Source organism: Oncorhynchus kisutch, linkage group LG13 (assembly GCF_002021735.2).
Source record: "Oncorhynchus kisutch isolate 150728-3 linkage group LG13, Okis_V2, whole genome shotgun sequence".
Classification (NCBI taxonomy): domain Eukaryota; kingdom Metazoa; phylum Chordata; class Actinopteri; order Salmoniformes; family Salmonidae; genus Oncorhynchus; species Oncorhynchus kisutch.
In genome coordinates, this window is record NC_034186.2 from 34,705,606 (window position 1) to 34,723,622 (window position 18,017).

At 44.6% G+C, this 18,017-nt stretch overlaps 1 protein-coding gene across 1 annotated transcript; it reads left to right on the forward strand.

Moving 5' to 3' along the window:
- The first annotated feature begins 191 nt into the window (after positions 1-191).
- Positions 192-17,768, forward strand: LOC109902535 (ubiquitin-conjugating enzyme E2 R2-like). The gene is made up of 5 exons (XM_020498961.2): positions 192-1,063; positions 11,819-11,905; positions 12,158-12,255; positions 15,172-15,306; positions 15,531-17,768. Exons 1-5 carry the CDS (start codon positions 878-880, stop codon positions 15,751-15,753), a joined length of 729 nt encoding a protein of 242 aa, XP_020354550.1. The 5' UTR covers positions 192-877; the 3' UTR covers positions 15,754-17,768.
- The last annotated feature ends 249 nt before the right edge of the window (positions 17,769-18,017 follow it).

Sequence of the window (18,017 nt, forward strand, 5' to 3'; positions counted from 1 at the left end):
GTAGAGAAATGAACATTAAATTCTCTGGTGGACATTCCTGCATCCGGCATTCCAATTGCACGCTCCCTCAAAACTTGAGACATTTGTGGCATTGTGTTGTGTGACAAAAAATGCAAATTTTAGAATGTCCCCAGTACAATGTGCACCTGTGTAATGATCATGCTGATTAATCTGTTTTTTTTTTATATGCCACACCTGTCAGGTGGATTGATTATCTTGGCAAAGGAGAAATGCTCTCTAACAGGGATGTAAGCAAATTTGTGCATAACGTTTTAGAGAAATACGCGTTTTGTGCATATGGGACATTTCTGAGATCTTTTGGTTCAGCTCATGAAACAAACACTTTATGTTGCGTTTTTATTTTTGGAGTCTATGTGTCCTGTTTAACTTCGATTCCCAGAAACCATTGCTAGCATTTCACTGCTCATGGCATCAAGCTTTGTGGGACCAGCTTAAGCGACTTCAGTTGCGACACGGTGAAGCAGCTGCTGTAGGAGGGGAGATCTTTCTCTACTCTCTCGGACAGTCGTTCATTTGTTTGTGATTTCTAGTTTGCTTTGACTATAAACATTTCCGTTGCTCAAATCTGGCTTTGAGTCAATGAGGAAGCGTTCCGTTGCCCTCCAGGGGAAGATCAACAACAGATTCGCGAGAAATGCTAGCAAGCTAGCGTTGGGTTGGTTGTAAGCGAGATTTATGGGTTTGTTCGATCACAGTGGAAGAGAAGCGAACGTAATAACAGCGGAGAATTGTTGAGACTTTGTGGGGAAACGAGTGAACAATCAAACGGTTTCTGGGAGGGTGATTTAAGTAGCTAGCTAGCTACATTTTATATAAAAAGCTCTAGATAGGTATTTTAAACAGATCGTCGCGGAATATGGCTCAGCATGGACATCATCATGTAGCCAGTTCCCAAAAAGCACTCATGCTAGAAATGAAAAGTCTTCAAGAGGAGCCAGTTGAAGGGTTCAGGATAACTTTAGTGGACGAATCGGACTTGTACAACTGGGAAGTTGCTATATTTGGACCCCCAAATACTCACTACGAGGGAGGTTATTTTAAGGTGAGTATTCAATTGCTGAACATTTAACAAGATCGCTAACTAGCTAGCTATCAAATCACTTATTGTCGCAGTGTGTTTGTCGCTCCGAATGTGCTTGGGTCACTAGACTGATTATTTATGTGCCTGGTCAGTGTTCACTCTTGTCCCAAACTAGAAGTTAATGTCTACTGTAGATACTGTAACAGGATTTACTTCTGTAAATGTTACGGAGGTAGCAATTGTGCTATGTTTTGTCACCTTTGTTTGAAGTACCTAACTATTGAAAACTGTCTGACAACCTCGAACCTGGCCTAGTTTGCTGAGTTGACCAGTTGACCACAGGTGGCTGGTGGGAGGATGGCTGGATTGGAATGATGTCAAACATATGGTTTCAATGAGTTAATACCATTCCAGAGTTATGAGCCGTCCTACCCTCTGCAGCCTCCTGTGCTGCTGATCTACATCTGACAACCAACAAAACATGTTATGATGTTAGGAGATAATTTGAAGAAATAAACATTGCCAAATGATATCACTGTGGCCAGTCAGGCAGAATTAACAGCGCTGTTCGTTTTGTTAAGTCTGTATGTTGCCATTGTTCATAGATTGGTCCTGTTTGTCAATGTATGTCCATGTTTTAACCCTAAAGACCTCCCAATAACGTAATAGGACTTCTTTCTTCTTGGAATTGAAATGTCAATCATTGCCAAACGCATGTTTGTTACACTATGACAATGTATCACATCCAAAGCCACATTTACTTTCTGTGGCGGCTTGAAATGTAACACGTTATTGATATACAGCTGCTGATAATGATAAATACCAATTAAGTAGACCTAATTTCTAATGTATTGTAGGTTCCTATGACAGGTTGGTGGCACCTTAATTGGACAGGACGGGCTCTTGGTAATGCTGGAGTGAAATTAGTATAATGGTATCAAACGCATGGTTTCCACTCCGTTCCAGCCATTAATGAGCCGTCCTCCCCTCAGCAGCCTCCACTGGTTCCTATAATACGTTGAACTAAACCCACTTCCTTTGTTTTCATAGCTAAGCAATAGCAGCAGATAGCATTGTCCAACTTGTTCCAAATCGACTCTAAGCACCCAGTATTATAGCCTAGTGTCAGTATGTATTGTTTGTCATTGATATTTGATGTAATCACCCAATAGAACACACATTTTATCTTAATTTATTAATCAAATCCAAGGTTGATGCAAGAGTATCAATGAAACTAAAGCTGAAGAACAGCCGCACATCCAGGTACTTTCCACAGGTGCTGGAGTTATAGGCCGACTCATTGAATACAGAAAATGCTGCACACTGCTGCTCAAGCTCCCAGGTGATATTTATTTAGAACAACTTTTCGACCCTTACGTCTTCATCAGGCATCCATGGGAGCATGAGCATCAGTGCAGTGTTTTCTTTTCTGTTTATCAATGAAACTACCAACGTTGGAATCGGGCGGCCTACTAATTGGTTTATGTCATTGGAAACACGAATCTAACTCTTTTTATTCAGATACCTGCTTCCAGTCTTTTCTGGGTAGCACAGTAGGCTAAGCTTGAGCTGTGCTAGATAGGAACATGTGTATTGTGGGTAGGAACAGAGATTTATAGGAACATGTGTATTGTGGGTGCTGTGTACGAGATTGAATTGTTGGGCCAGCAATGCAATGCTTGACTGAAATACACAGCAGACCTGTGATTGGTTTGTTGGAGACGTTAGAGGAAACCGTTTCCACGTTCTGACGAAGACCCTCCCTGTCCACACAGGTTAGACAAACCCTCTGTGACATGCTGCTTGTGCATATTTATTGAAAAGAGTCTGAGTCAAACCGTGACGTAGTGGTGTAAAGTACTTAAGTGGCGGACTCACTAAACACATGCTTTGTTTGTAAATGATCTGTAAATGAAAATGGTTTGCTTATTGCTGAATATAAGGATTTTAAAATGATGTGTGATATATGTATATGTATATGTATATGTATATGTATATATATGTGTATATTTAAAACCAAATGCTTTTACCCAAGTATGATTTTATTGGGTGACCTACACATTTACTTGAGTCATTTTCTATTTATGTATCTTTTACGTATGACGATTGGGTACTTTTTCCACCACTGGACGTCGGCCTATTCAAACCCAGAGCAGCATGTTGGCATCAGGGTGCCACTCCTGACTGTACACGTGTCACCAAACAAAATATTAATGCTAGAGTGGCAAACTGAAACTAAAATACAGTAATAAAAGTGGAATTAACCTATACCACTTTTCCAAATGGGCGACTCAACGCACTTGACATTATTAGGGTCGGAATTCCTCTCATTCATTGCCAATGTGTAGATATTCAGCCAAGTTCTGTCTTCATTTATATATTTGCCATGGCCAAACACTCTTTGCTGGATCACACAACTACCTTGTGGAAAGAACTCTAGACCACCTTTACCCCACACAGAGACCTGCACAAACCTCTCTCACCCTCCATTTGGCAAATCTGACCATATCTATCCTCCTAATTCCTGCTTACAAGCAAAAACTAAAGTAGGAAGAACCAGTGACTCACTCAATATGGAAGTGGTCAGATGACACAGATGCTAAGCTACAAGACTGTTTTAGTAGCACAGACTGGAATATGTTCTGGGATTCATCCGATGGCATTGAAGTGTACACCACATCAGTCACCGGCTTCATCAATAACTCCATCGACGACGTCAGCTCCACAGTGACCGTACGTACATACCCCAACCAGAAGCCATGGATTACAGGCAACATCTGCACTGAGCTAAAGGGTATAGCTGCCACTTTTTTAAGGCGCTCATCACGAGGCTAAGGACCCTGGTACTAAACACCTCCCTCTGCAACTGGATCCTGGACTTCCTGATGGGCCGCCCCCAGGTGGTAGGGGTAGGCCACGACATATCTGCCACGCTAATCCTCAACATGGGGGACCCATCAGGGGTGCATGCTTAGTCCCCTCCTGTACTCCCTGTTCACATACAACTGTGTGGCCAAGCACGACACCAACACCGTCATTAAGTTTGCAGACGACAACGGTGGTAGGCCTGATCACCGACAACAATGAGACAGCCTATTGGGAGAAGGTCAGAGGCCTGACAGTGTGGTGCCATGACAACAACCTCTCCCTCAACGTGATCATGACAAAGGAGATGATCATGGACTCAGGAAAAGGTGGAACGAGCACGCCCCCATTCTCATCAACGGGTCTTTAGTTGAGCCGGTCTAGAGCTTCAAGTTCCTTGGTGTCCACATCACCAACAAACTACCATGGTCCAAACACACCAAGACAGTTGTGAAGTGCACACTACAATGCCTATTCCACTTCAGTAGACTGAAAAGATATGGCATGGGCTCTCAGATCCTAAAAAAGTTCTACAGCTGCACAATCAAGAGCATCCTGACTAGTTGCATCACCACCTGGTATGGCAACTGTTCGGTATCCGACCGCAAGGCGCTACAGAGGGTAGTGCTTACGTCCCAGTACATCACTGGTGCCAAGCTTTCTGCCATCCAGGACCACTATACCAGGCGGTGTCAAATACTCCAGCCACCCTAGTCATAAACTGTTTTCTCTACTACCGTACAGCAAGCGGTATCGGAGCGCCAAATCTAGGTCCGAAAGGCTCCTTAACAGCTTCTACCCCCAAGCCATAAGACTACTGAACAGTTAATCAAATGGCTACCCGGGCTATTTGCATTGATTTCCCCCCCCCCCCCCCCCCCCCCCCATTTATTATCTATGCGTAATCACTACCTATATTTTACCTCGACTAACCTGTACTTTGACTTGGTACCGGTACCCCCTGCATATAGCCTCGTTATTGTTAACTTTTAAAAAATATTTTAACCTACAATGCAGTTAAGAAAGAGTTAAGGGATTGTAAGTAAGCATTTCACGGTAAGGTCTACCTACACCTGTTGTGTTCGGCGCATGTGACAACTAAAATGTTTAGTTGTTCTCAGCCGTGGTAGGGCCTGTAGAGTGACAGGGTGGCAGCAGCACTGCAGCCTGGTCCTGGTGTGACCCTGGGACAGGGACAAGAGGAGCCAAGTCACCTGGCCAGAGAATTTGTCCTGGCAGGGACGTAGAGCAGAATGACCACTGCCAAGGCTGGAAGCTCAGGGGAGATCTGCACTGCCCATCAAGATGCAGAATGTTCTACATAATCACTGTCACCGCCATCTTCATCTTGTGGACTACATTGTCTTCCCCAACCCTTCATTAACACGCCAGCAATCCCATTAGTTTAGCTGTCCCTGGCAACCTTCCACTACCACAGCCAGCCAGCCAACCCTTCACTCGCATAGTCAACAACACATCCCTCAAGCAGAGTGGGCCAAAGACTGCCCCCTTTTTTTCCTTTTAACAACAGAGCCTTTCTGCTTTGAGAAGTGCATGATGTTTTGCTTGGAGTTCAAAGGCTGTCATGACAAGAGGAATTGCTCTAGCTCTGCTACTTCCTTTTTGAGTGGCATCATCCATACACTTCCTCAACCATGAGGTCATCTACATGTTGATGTGTGAGATTTCTGCCACGAATTACACTAGCTAGAAAATATGTTAGAAGTAAGCTTAAGCCTATGCCACGATAGTGTTCAGAGCCTAGGGTTAGTGGAATGTCAGCACTGACGAGTGTGACGGGAACCACACTTGGTGTGGTTGAGAAATGCAAACCCAGACCCTTCGAGAGACCCATTTTTATTTTTAGATTTCCATCCAATGTTTTAATGGTGTATTTCAAAATGAATGCTGGAGTCATGTTTCCTCCTCTGGCTGCCTGGCTCTGTCACACAGAAATAAGAGCTGGGAGTAGGAGTGAGAGAGATAAAGGGAGAGCGAGGCTGTGCCACTCCTGGCCCTGCTCACACGCTGGTCCCCTGGGGGCCTTGTGAAAAGCGAGCATGCCATGAAGTGAATGGGGGCCCATGTAGAGGTAGAGTTAGACAGTACACCTTCCAATGGTCAGCCTCATCATGATCATGTGCTTAAATGTTCCTAGCCTGGGATAAGAGACCTGGGCCCCATTTTGATAGGCAGTCTGTTTCAGCTTTTCTTTTTTCAGAAATAGGCCAACATTGGACTAGTTTAGTATATTTCCAGATATTGCTAGACTGAATCAGGTTGAATGAAAGGCACTTGCAAATCCAATGTCTCTCCTACATGGATAAATCACTAATTTTGCCTACTTCCATGGGAATTAGACCTACCAGTAATGCTTTGTATCAGAAAAGGTTAATAATTATAATTTAGTTCACTAATTTCTCAGTGAGCCTAACAGTAGAATATTTGTGCAGCAAAGCTGCATTCTTGTCTTCTGATACTAAAGGTCTGTGTTTTGGCATGCCCTCATCCTGTCAAGTTTGTTGGCAGATTCTGATTAGGCAAATTGTGTTTGAAATGGACTGCCGTTTAGTCTTGACAGTGGTTCTGGTGTAGTGTACTCTGCCTGTGCCCATATACTTTTCCTCCTCTACTCCTCCTCCTCCACCGCACTGAAAAGGTTTTGTTAATGAGGCAGGACCCTGTTGGATCTGGGCAGGATAATCTACAGCACCTCGTATCATACACGTGTTGTAGACTAGAATGTATGTGTGTGCGCAGTGCACTGCTGTTCTCAAGGACACGTTCCTTTTCATTCACACTGAGCAGCCAGGAGAGCGAGTCCGAGGGAGAATAGGAGAGAGAAAGAGAGCACCTGGGGACTGGTAGAAGGGGGGTCTGCAGACAGGGGAAGGTGGTGCATTGGGAGGAACATAATGATTAGTTCTGTTAGGGTTTAGGTTGCTTTAGCTAACCTGGTTTACTTTGCCCTGATTCCAACCTCCCTCAACAAGGTGTGCTTGTTCTTCCTGACTGGCTTTGCCATCCAAGTGTTTAGGTCACCGTCCAAGACCGAGCTTTTAAAAGAGTAGAAAATGTATCTGTTTTATTCTTCATTGCCATTTGCATCTCCACCTGCGGGGGCTAATTTAATCCACTGCCTTGCTCCAGTGTCAAGGTTAACTGTTTTAAACCGTTTCACGTTTTAACCACGGAAACTCTTCAAGATGCAGTCCAGGATCCTAAGCATTTACAAATGGAATTCAAAACATATCATAAAAATTGAATGTGTCATACGAAATGGATGATGTATTACACAATTGTGCACAATTTTCAGGAACCATTTTGCCTCGTGAGCACTACTTTCAAAACTACTGGCTGAAATTATACCAAAGCTGTGGAGCATCACTTTAACTGTTCAAATCCTATGAGAAGGAGAATGTGGCAAGAGAGCAGGGGAGAGCATGTTCAAACAAACATGGGCTTGGTAGGTTACTAGGTAGATGCTGAGCCAAGCAGTTTTGCTCTAAATATTCTTGCTTTCCCTGTGCCAGCCGCTCCTCCTTCTGCCTGCCTGACTTAAGCAGCAACACGTCTTCCCAGTTCTCTACCTGTTACTGGGTGATACTTAAAAGCAGTTGCTGCTTGTTTCCACAGGGCTCCCGGGAGAGCCTCACTTCAAAGAGACATGGAGCTGAGCAGCCAGGAGAGGCTGGGTGTGCACTGAGGAGCTCCGTTCTGGGGCTACGGGCTAGGGTGTGTCACTGTGTGGCATGGCTATGTGATATGAGAGACAGTCATGCCTCGTAGGCATGGAGGGGATATTTATAGAGGAAGAGAGGGAGTGTGTGTAGCGTTCAGAATTAGGGAGAGAAATGGAGCAAAAGTCCCTATTCTGAGCCTCTGTTTGACTCCTCCTTGGGATGTTCTTGATGAGGTAGGCATGGTGCAAGCAGAGGGAATGAGCAAGGCCAACTTTTTAAGCCCAGTCACTCCACTGCCCTCCCTCTCTCTATTTCTCTCTTTGTGTGCGTGTTGCTCTCTCGCTAGGCTTGGTGTCAGTTTTGCAGGCAATTCAGGGGATTCAGCTCTCTCTGCTGCCATGGAAAGTTCCCTCCCTCCCTGCCTGTGAGTGCAGCCTGCCTGCCATGGGCTGTGTGAGTGGCATGCAGGGCGACAGTGCCAAGTCAGTGCTCTCTGTGGAGGACACACCCTTCCTCCCTCCTTTTCCTGTTTCCCTTATCTTTCTCTCTTTCTAACCAAGCCTGGATCAGCCATTTTCTATGCAAATAAATAAAGCCCTGAGTTATGTTGGTTGGGTGTGTCTCTTTGTTCCATTCATACGATCAAGTAGGCTATTTTGGGCAGAGTATGATCAAAGACGGACTGTACAGTATGAAGATCGGGTAAAACTGCTTCTCCAATAGAAATCCCCAATCACACGTCTAGGTGACGTCATGGCGACGTTGGCTAGCTAAGCTCATGTGCAGAAACATGTCATCGGGTCTAATGGTTGTCTCGTGCCGTGCTGAGCATGTGCAGGCCGTCGAATCAAAGGCACTCTTAAAGTTGTTTTGGACTAATTCAAAGTTGTCAATTTGTCACTTTCACGAGGTTGGTGTAATAACATGTTAAACTACTTTAGACATTGGCTCGAATCTAAGTTGTGGCTTTTAGATTTTAAGAAAATGAACAACTACAGAATGCTTTTTCACTTCTCAAACCCTGGCCTGGCCTGCTTGGTCTGTTTCGCAAGTGTTCCTGGAAGTCTTGCGATGTTGTGCCTCTATGTTTAGAAGCTCTGTGGAATTAGTTTTTCTTTTTTATTTAAATTATTATTGAGATTTATGTTGTGGCTCTCTGTGGGCAGAGAAAGTGTTATAGGCCCTCCTATAAGGCACGTGATGAAATGCAGTACCCCCTTTTAATAAGCCGATTGCTTGAATATTTCACTCAGAGCTCACCTTACAGAGCTCACCTTACAGAGCTCACCTTACAGAGCTCACCTTACAGAGCTCACCTTACAGAGCTCACCTTACAGAGCTCACCTTACAGAGCTCACCTTACAGAGCTCACTGAACTGCTGGAGCTAGGCTGGTATGTAAGTTGCAAGGCTGTTGTTGCCGGTCTCTCTCACTGTCTGTATGTGGAGTGTTGGCGTGAACCCCAGTCATTCTGGACCCGAGCCAGTTCGGAGGCATGGCGCCAGACTTTAAAAGCAAACAGGATTCTATTCGGCCTGCCAGGGTTTCCACTCTGGACTTGTTGTTGTATGGACCTGGTAGATATGGCAATGTCTTCCTGTTCAATTTACTAGTCACTACTGACTCGTACAATGCAATCAGCATTAGGCCTAAGTAAAAGTGTAATGTTACGGAAGCCATAGGCTTGTGTGGAGTTTGTGCGCAACGCCCCCCCCCTCCCCCAGTACATGTTCCCACCCTCCCCAACACACACACACACCCAGCCCCCAGCCGCTCCCCCTCGTGGCATTTGGCTCAGCATGGGGAGCACCAGCTGACTGTGCCGAATCAGCGAGTGTGGGCAGGGGGTGGCAGAGGGGGAGGATCAGCAGACTGTGTGGTGTATGTGCCTGCCTTTGTCATTAGTTTGTGTGAGAGGTAAAGAATGACCCCCCCCCCCCCTCCCCCCCACACACACACACACACTGGTGAACCGTGAGCCTCGAGGAATGGTACCCCTCCCATGCTCTACTCGCCACTGGGATTCAATGGTGTGTGTGTGTCAGCTGAGTAGGGGGTCTACTGGGGGATGGTGAGTGGTGGCTTGTCTGTGGTGATGAGAGCTGGGGGACAACCCCAACAATGTCTACCAAACACACAACACAATCACCATGGGCTTTTCACTCAGCCTGTACACACTATACAGAACAATACCACAGAAGGCCTGGTGTATCCAGTTACACACTCATTAGTTAGGCTTGTGCTGTTCACCATCTATGATTGAATTTACACAGCAGTCTGGTTCACTTCAAAACCACCATCTGTATTTAATTTTGTGTTGGCTAGATGATCCTTACTACTTAATACAGCGTGGACACAGTATTACCACACATCAGTTTTGGATTACATTTAGAAAAGAGGATACAATATCCTCAGCTTTTCAGCCTGTCTGTTTGCTGTTAAAGCACCAAGCTCTGGAGTCAATTAACCAGGGGATTCCATATCCGTCAGTCGGTCCGCTGTAAAAAAATATATTAAAAAATGGAACTCTAACTAGGCCTATTCGCCCGTTTTTATTAAGCTGGTTATCATTGTGAGAGATCCATTCTCAATAACATACAGTACCAGTCAAAAGTTTGGACACCTACTCATTCCAGGGTTTTTCTTTATTTGTGCCATTTTCTACATTGTGGAATAGTAGTGATGTCAAAACTATGAAATAGCACATATGGAATCATGTAGTAACCAAAAAAGTGTTAAACAAATCAAAATATATTTGAGATTCTTCAAGTAGCCACCCTTTGGCTTGATGACAGCTTTGCATTCTCTCAACCAGCTTCATGAGGTAGTCACCTGGAATGCATTTCAATTAACAGATGTAGGAAGGCACAAGTACATTTTTGGAGTTTCTTTCCTTAATGCGTTTGAGTCAGTTGTGTTGTGACAAGTTCGGGGTGGTATACAGAAGATTGCCCTATTTGGTAAAAGAACAAGTCCATATTATGGCCGCTCAAATAAGCAAAGAGAAATGTCAGTCCATCATTACTTGAAGGTCCATCAATCTGGAAAATTTCAAGAACTTTGAACGTTTCTTCAATTGCTAAAATCTCATGAGGACCGCCACAGGAAAGAGTAACCAGAGTTACCTCTGCTGCAGAGGATACGTTCGTTAGAGTTACCAGCCTCAGAAATTGCAGCCCAAGTAAATGCTTCACAGAGTTCAAGTAACAGACACATCTCAACATCAGCTGTTCAGAGGAGAATCAGGCCTCCATGGTCGAATTGCTGCAAAGAAACCACTACAAAAGGACACCAATATAAAGAATAGATTTGCTTGGGCCAAGAAACACGAGCAATGGACATTAGACCGGTGAAAATCTGTCATTTTGATCTGACTAGTCCCAAATTTGAGATTTTTGGTTCCAATTGTTGTCTTTGTGACACGTAGAGGATGATCTCCTTATGTTTGGTTCATGGAGGAGGTGTGGGGGTGCTTTGCTGGTGACCCTTTCAGTGATTTCATTTAGAATTCAAGGCACAATATGCGATATGCCATCACATCTGGTTTGGGCTTAGTGGGACTGTCATTTTGTTTTTCAACATGACAATGACCCAACACACCTCCAGGCTGTGTAAGGGCTATTTGACCAAGAAAGAGTGATGGAGTGTTGCATCAGATGACCACAATCCCCCTGACCTCAACCAAATTGAGATGATTTGGGATGAGTTGGACCGCAGAGTGAAGGAAAAGCAGCCAACAAGTGCTCAAAATATCTGGGAACTCCTTCAAGACTGTTGGAAATGCATTCCAGGTGAAGCTGGTTGAATGCGAAGAGTGTACAAAGCTGTCATCAAGACAAAGGGTGGCTACTTTGAAGAATATAAAATATATTTTGATATAAATGCTTTTTTGGTTACTACATGATTCCATTTGTGTTATTTCATAGTTTTGATGTCTTCGCTATTATTCTACAATATAGAAAGACAAACCCTTGAATGAGTAGGTGTGTCCAACCCTTTTACAGGTACTGTAAGTAGAAGGGTAGCCCTAGCTGCCACTCCAGTGTCTATGGCATGACAACATAGGGGAGTTGGCTAAAGCACATACTGATCTGGTACCAAGCTAAGACGGGCCTAAATAAAGTAGCCATGACAAGGCATTTGACCAGAGGTATTTTCTTACACCTTATTCAACTGGCCTCTACCTCTTGCATCACTAATTGGTGTGCACTTCCCCCTCTTTTCTCAGGCTCGGATCAAGTTCCCCATTGACTATCCCTACTCTCCTCCGGCCTTCCGCTTCCTCACCAAGATGTGGCACCCCAACATCTATGAGGTAAGAGACAGCACAACACTGTCATTGTTACACAATCACCAATCACCTTTTTTTTACTTCTTTTTTTTGGGGGGGGGGGGTCCCCTTCATAATAGTCCAATGTCCCTTTTTCTTTTGATTGCTTTGATTTGTTATCTTCTATTAGAACGTTTTAATTCTTTGCTGTCATATCATTTGGCTATGGCCTTGGTAGTGTGTTTTATAGATGGTTTATGTATTGCTGGTAACTGAAGTGTGCAAGTGTTTCTGTAGAATGGGGACGTGTGCATCTCCATCCTGCACCCCCCTGTGGACGACCCCCAGAGTGGAGAACTGGCTTCTGAGAGATGGAACCCCACGCAGAACGTCAGGTACAGAGCAGCTCTCTCTCCCTCACTGATCATTCTCTCACTTCACTGCTTTACCTCATCTTTGAAATGTGTTTGACTGTTAGTAACAATGTGGAATTTATCAAACACTTATTTTTTACACCTTTGATTTCATTCCGTTTACTTGTTTCCATGTTTTTTTATTACTCACTCACACATAATAATAATACTACTACTACACACAGACACACTGTCACACACAAACTCAGCAAAAAAAGAAACTGCCCTTTTTCAGGACCCTGTACTCCAAAAATAATTCTGAAAAATCCAAGTAACTTCACAGATCTTCGTTGTTTAGGGTTTAAACATGCTTGTTCAATGAACCATAAACAATTCATGAACATGCACCTGTGGAACGGTCGTTACTACACTAACAGCTTACAGACGGTAGGCAATTAAGGTCACAGTTTTGAAAACTTAGGACACTAAAGAGGCCTTTCTACTGATTCTGGAAAACACCAAAAGAAAGATGCCCAGGGTCCCTGCTCATCTGCGTGAATTTGCCTTAGGGATGCTGCAAGTAGGCATTAGGACTGCAGATGTGGCCAGGGCAATAAATTGCAATATCCGTCCCGAGATGCCTAAGACAGCGCTGCATGGAGACAGGACTGACAGCTGATCATCCTCACAATGGCAGACCACGTGTAACAACACCTGCACAGGATCGGTACAGCCGAACATCACAGGATGGCAACAACATCTGCCTGAGTTACACCAGGAACGCACTATCGCTCCATCAGTGCTCAGACTGTCCGCAATAGGCTGAGAGAGGCTGGACTGAGGGGTGGAGGCCTGTTGTAAGGCAGGTAAAACGTGCTCTTTACTGACGTGTCGCGGTTTTGTCTCACCAGGGGTGATGGTCGGATTTGCGGTTATAGTCGAAGAAATGAGTGTTACACGAGGCCTATACTCTGGAGCAGGATCAGTTTGTGGAGGGTCCATCATGGTCTGGGACGCTGTGTCACAGCATCATCGAGTAGAGCTTGTTGTCATTGCAGGAAATCTCAATGCTGTACTTTGCAGGGAAGACATCCTCCTCCCTCGTGTTACCCTTCATGTAGGCTCATCTTGGCATGACAATGCCGTCACGCACAGAATGAGCAGTATGGCTGATTTCCTGCAAGAAAGGAATGTCAGTGTTCTGCCATGGCCAGCGAAGAGCCCGGATCTCAATCACGTTGAGCACGTTTGGAACCTGTTGGATTGGAGGATAGGTTGGGCCATTCCCCCCCCCAGAAATGTCTGGGAACTTGCAGGTGCCTTGGTGGGGTAACATCTCACAGCAAGAACTGGCAAATCAAGGTCCAGTCCATGAGGAGGAGATGCACTGCAGTACTTGATGCAGCTGGTGGCCACACCAGAGGACGTTTTTTTCCCCCCCTGAGTTTACTACTACACACAGACACACTGTCACACACACAGCCGGATATATAATTTGTACATTGGGTCTCCTCGGCAGTGCGGCAACTACAGTAGCCTCACGTGTCTTTGCCCAGAGACCGAGCGACCACGGGTGTGAAAAAGTTGGAGTGGAGCGAGAATGCTGTGTACAGTCATATCACAAGTTTTGACTCGCTGCCTCCCTCTTCATTTGAATCATTCATTCAGCTGTTGCTACCTTCGTCTCCGCCATGTTCGGTTCTGAGGTGACATTTGCCTAGGCTACGCCACCGGACACCATCAGTGGACTAGTCTACTTTTGTTTATTAGCCAGGTGTAGGCTTCCCCTGAGCACGACAACAAACTTAAGGATTTGACAAACATACAATTGTTCATAATGTTTAAACGGCCATTTAAAAAACCTATTTATAAAATAAGATCAATGACAAATTCAAATATTGTCCTGCGTATGACTGCTAGGGTACAATGCAGTTCAATCTACTGCAGTCCTGGTTATTTACCAGACGGCGCTCACTTCACTGTTGTCTCCCACTCAACAATGCTGTTTTAGGTTCTCTGCTGTCCCTTTCCTCCTTGACCTCCGTTGTCAGTACATGGGACTTCATGTCCCACTTCTCATCAATGTTATGGCTTGTTGCAGTGATGTATGACCGCGTGTTCATAGATGTCCAACAATCAGTTGTTAATGCCACGCATGGTGTTTGAGAGCTCGCGATTTGTACTTGCAGAACAATAATTTATCCATCTAGGCCCTCACCGTTATTTGACATGGCGTCTTGTTCTAGATGTGCAGTCACGACAGTGACGCCAACGTCCTCTACCATTGACAATGGCTGCATATCAACTGTAATCAGCGGTGTGATATTGTCACTCCGTCCTTTATCGCAAGGCTGCCAGCAACGGGTTGGGTCACGGTGCCTCCCTTTCAGATGGTTCAGATGGTTAAGCATTGCACATGTACTGCCACTGTAGCTCACCTCCTTCTCATTTAACTTCTCAGTATTGTCATACAATACTTCGCTGCTGTCGATTCCCTGTCTCGCTCTGCCGTTCATCCAACGACGTTGATGTGCGGAGCACTTTATATCTGTGGCAAATAATTTAAGATACTTATCTCCTCCTAACGCTACAGCGTTGTTGCATTAGGTGTTTTGTTACATTTCAATGGCACTTTATGATGATGATCAGAACCTGTTAGTAGTTATGTGATAACTGCACTGTGTGAAAACGTTTTTTTCAGTTAAGGATTTTGTTCTAAATGTTGTTTCAATATTCACACCCCTACAACAAACAATAGTGTCTGTTGTGTCCATCCATCAGTGTATCAGATTAGCTGCTGTCAGAACAGTCTGATTTCAATTAGCCACACAGGAGCAAATTGACTTAGCTGATTGGCTGCTTTGCCTCTAACTCTGGTGTTGACTCATTTCCATCTCTCTCGCTCTTTCTGTTCCTTCACGGTCTCTCCCTCCCTCTTTCCTTCACTCTCCCTCTTAGGACGATCCTGCTGAGTGTGATCTCTCTGCTCAACGAGCCCAACACCTTCTCCCCAGCCAACGTGGACGCCTCCGTCATGTACCGCAAGTGGAGAGACAGTAAGGGCAAGGATAGAGAGTACGCAGAGATCATCAGGTGGGCACACGCGCACACACAGATGTATCATATGGCACACAAAGAGCAAGGCCAGGCACAGAGAGAGCGACACGATCATTATGTAGGCACACACATGCGCAGACAGATTGAGTGTGAGAACAGAGTATATACGCAAACCATCAGGTACACCCTTTACCACCTCCACAGTTGATGAATGTCCCTGTTATCCAGCCCTCGTCATGTCCCTTCCTTGTCTCTAACAGGAAGCAGGTCCACGCCACCAAAGCAGACGCTGAGCGCGACGGTGTGAAGGTGCCCACAACCCTGGCAGAGTATTGCGTCCGCACCCGCGCCCCGCCCCCCGATGAGGGCTCCAACCTCTTCTACGACGATTACTATGACGACGAGGACCTGGAGGACGAAGATGAGGATGATGACGAGGACTGCTGCTACGACGAAGATGACTCGGGAACCGAGGAGTCCTGACGACCCACCATCGCCTCACTACCCCTTCCTCTCCCCTGTCACCACCCCCTTAAACTGAACTCATACTCCAACCCCCCCCACCCCCCCACAGCAGTGCAGCCACACCTGCACGCTAAACCCAGATGCATTTTGAAAGAAAGCTATAGATTTAGTTTGTCCATTTTGTTTCTGGTGTTTTTATTTTCCTGTCTGTGGAGTGTTAGAGCTAATGCTAGCTCTACAAATGATTCCCATGGTTTGCTCTCAATGACCGCTTGCTTTTTAAAGTTTTGGGTAAGGGCTCGGTCTCCTGTAGAGTGTGTATCCAGACACCGAGGCAGTGTCGAGAGAGAGGCCTGAGATAGTAGTGTTCATCTGAACTTGGTGACCTCTCACCTGGTTGACAGCCTTGTGATGCCGGCCAGCCTGCCTATCACATGAAGCTTTCTGAGGTTAAGGGGACCCCTGACATTTCACTATTGGGTCTGGGGTTGCTCACAACTGTCTGCCACTGTCTACCTAGCTCCAGGGTCTAGTTTTACTGTATGAATTGGTGGTTTGTAATGATAAGGGCGTACTGCAGACAGTTGATGTTCTGATGCTGGTGTACTCTTTTTGGAGACCTCATACATTTTAGTCATTTAGCAGACACTTATCCACTGTTTTATTTAACTAGGCAAGTCCGTTTGGAACACATTCTTATTTACAATGACGGCCTAGGAACAGTGGGTTAACTGCCTTGTTCAGGGCCACTGATCACTTAAAGATGGGAGTTGAGGAATAATTGTCTCAATGTGTGTATATGCATGTTTGGGTGGTGGGTCATTATTTTATTCAAATGTAGTGCAGGAATGCTTTGCTACGAGAAAATGTTTGCATTAACTCAACATCAGTCCCTATGGCAAGTCTGTAACAGTGATGTCTTGCACATAAGTGATTTTGAATTAGCTGATTTGCTTAAACTCCTCAGTCACTTTACCAAACATATGTCTGTAGAAGTGCTCGCAACGGAAGTGGCTCCATCACACAGGATTTGACACATTAAATACAAACTATTTAACAGTATTTAACACAACCCCACGTTTGTGTTGCTTCAGTATTGTGTAAATGCTCATTCATCGTTACGCCTTGACTATTTCATGGGACGTTTGAGAGAAGGGCATTTCCCATCGTAAGAATGCTAGGGATGTTGAGTTTTAGGTCATACAGCCATCCCACTAGCATGCCAGTGTCCGGCTCGGTATAAGGCTGTAGGAAGACACTTGATTCCCATATACTCCGTTATAACTAAGTTGAGTGGGCTTCTTTTGATGTCTTCTACTTCAAAATGAGTAAGGTGAGAGCAACTGTTTTTTTCCCCTTACATGTACTTAGTGATCTGATTCTTGAGCTTTTGTTTTAAACACCATATCATGGGGGTTATTCATTAGACTTAGTAGTACTTTTACCACCATTTTATAGTTTTTCAATTCAGAAACATTTAGGTATTCTACTGTATTTTTCCAATAGAGGACAATAGGTGATTTACCGGGGAAGAAATGTACTCTTTGTGTTAACATCTTGAGTATAAAGCATGTATACATCTATCTAATCAGGAATTCTTAACTGTTTTTACATTCTACATATGGCTGTTGCGTTTCGTGAACAAACCCCCATTTTGTTCTAAGGAAGTGGGATTTCATTTTGTGAAGTTGCCATTTTCATCATCTACTGTGTGTTTCCTCCCAATGTGCTACCTTCCTTCCCATTCATACAGACTTTCTTTTTGATCGTCGCATCACAGAGGGACCCCCGACGTTAGTAAGGAAAACAAAACCACAAACTTTTTCACATCGAAGTGAATCTCACCACAGCCTCTCACTGTGTGTGGACAACTGTCCCCCCCCCCCCCCCCCCAACCTATCACCTCTGCTTCAAAGACTGGATACAATCTGGATATTTTGACCATCACTTGTTTTATTTTTTCTTGTTTGTTTTTAATTTTATTTTTTGGTTTGTAAATCTATTTAAAACCAAAATAAAGATCTTTCTTAGAGGTTTGAGCTGTTTCTTATAGCAGGAGTGAATGGATATATTATAATATATTATAATAGACTGTTTATGGGGTAATATATTTTCATTGAATACGATTCTTAGCTTGCAATTATTCATTAAATACATTTGTTTTGTGTTCTCTCTATAGATACTGTGGGGATGTATTACCTGAGGTAAGACTGTTCTCCCTCGACTCACTTGTTCTTATCCATGGTGTTGAATGTAAATTAAGAGAAGTGAAAATAAGTCTC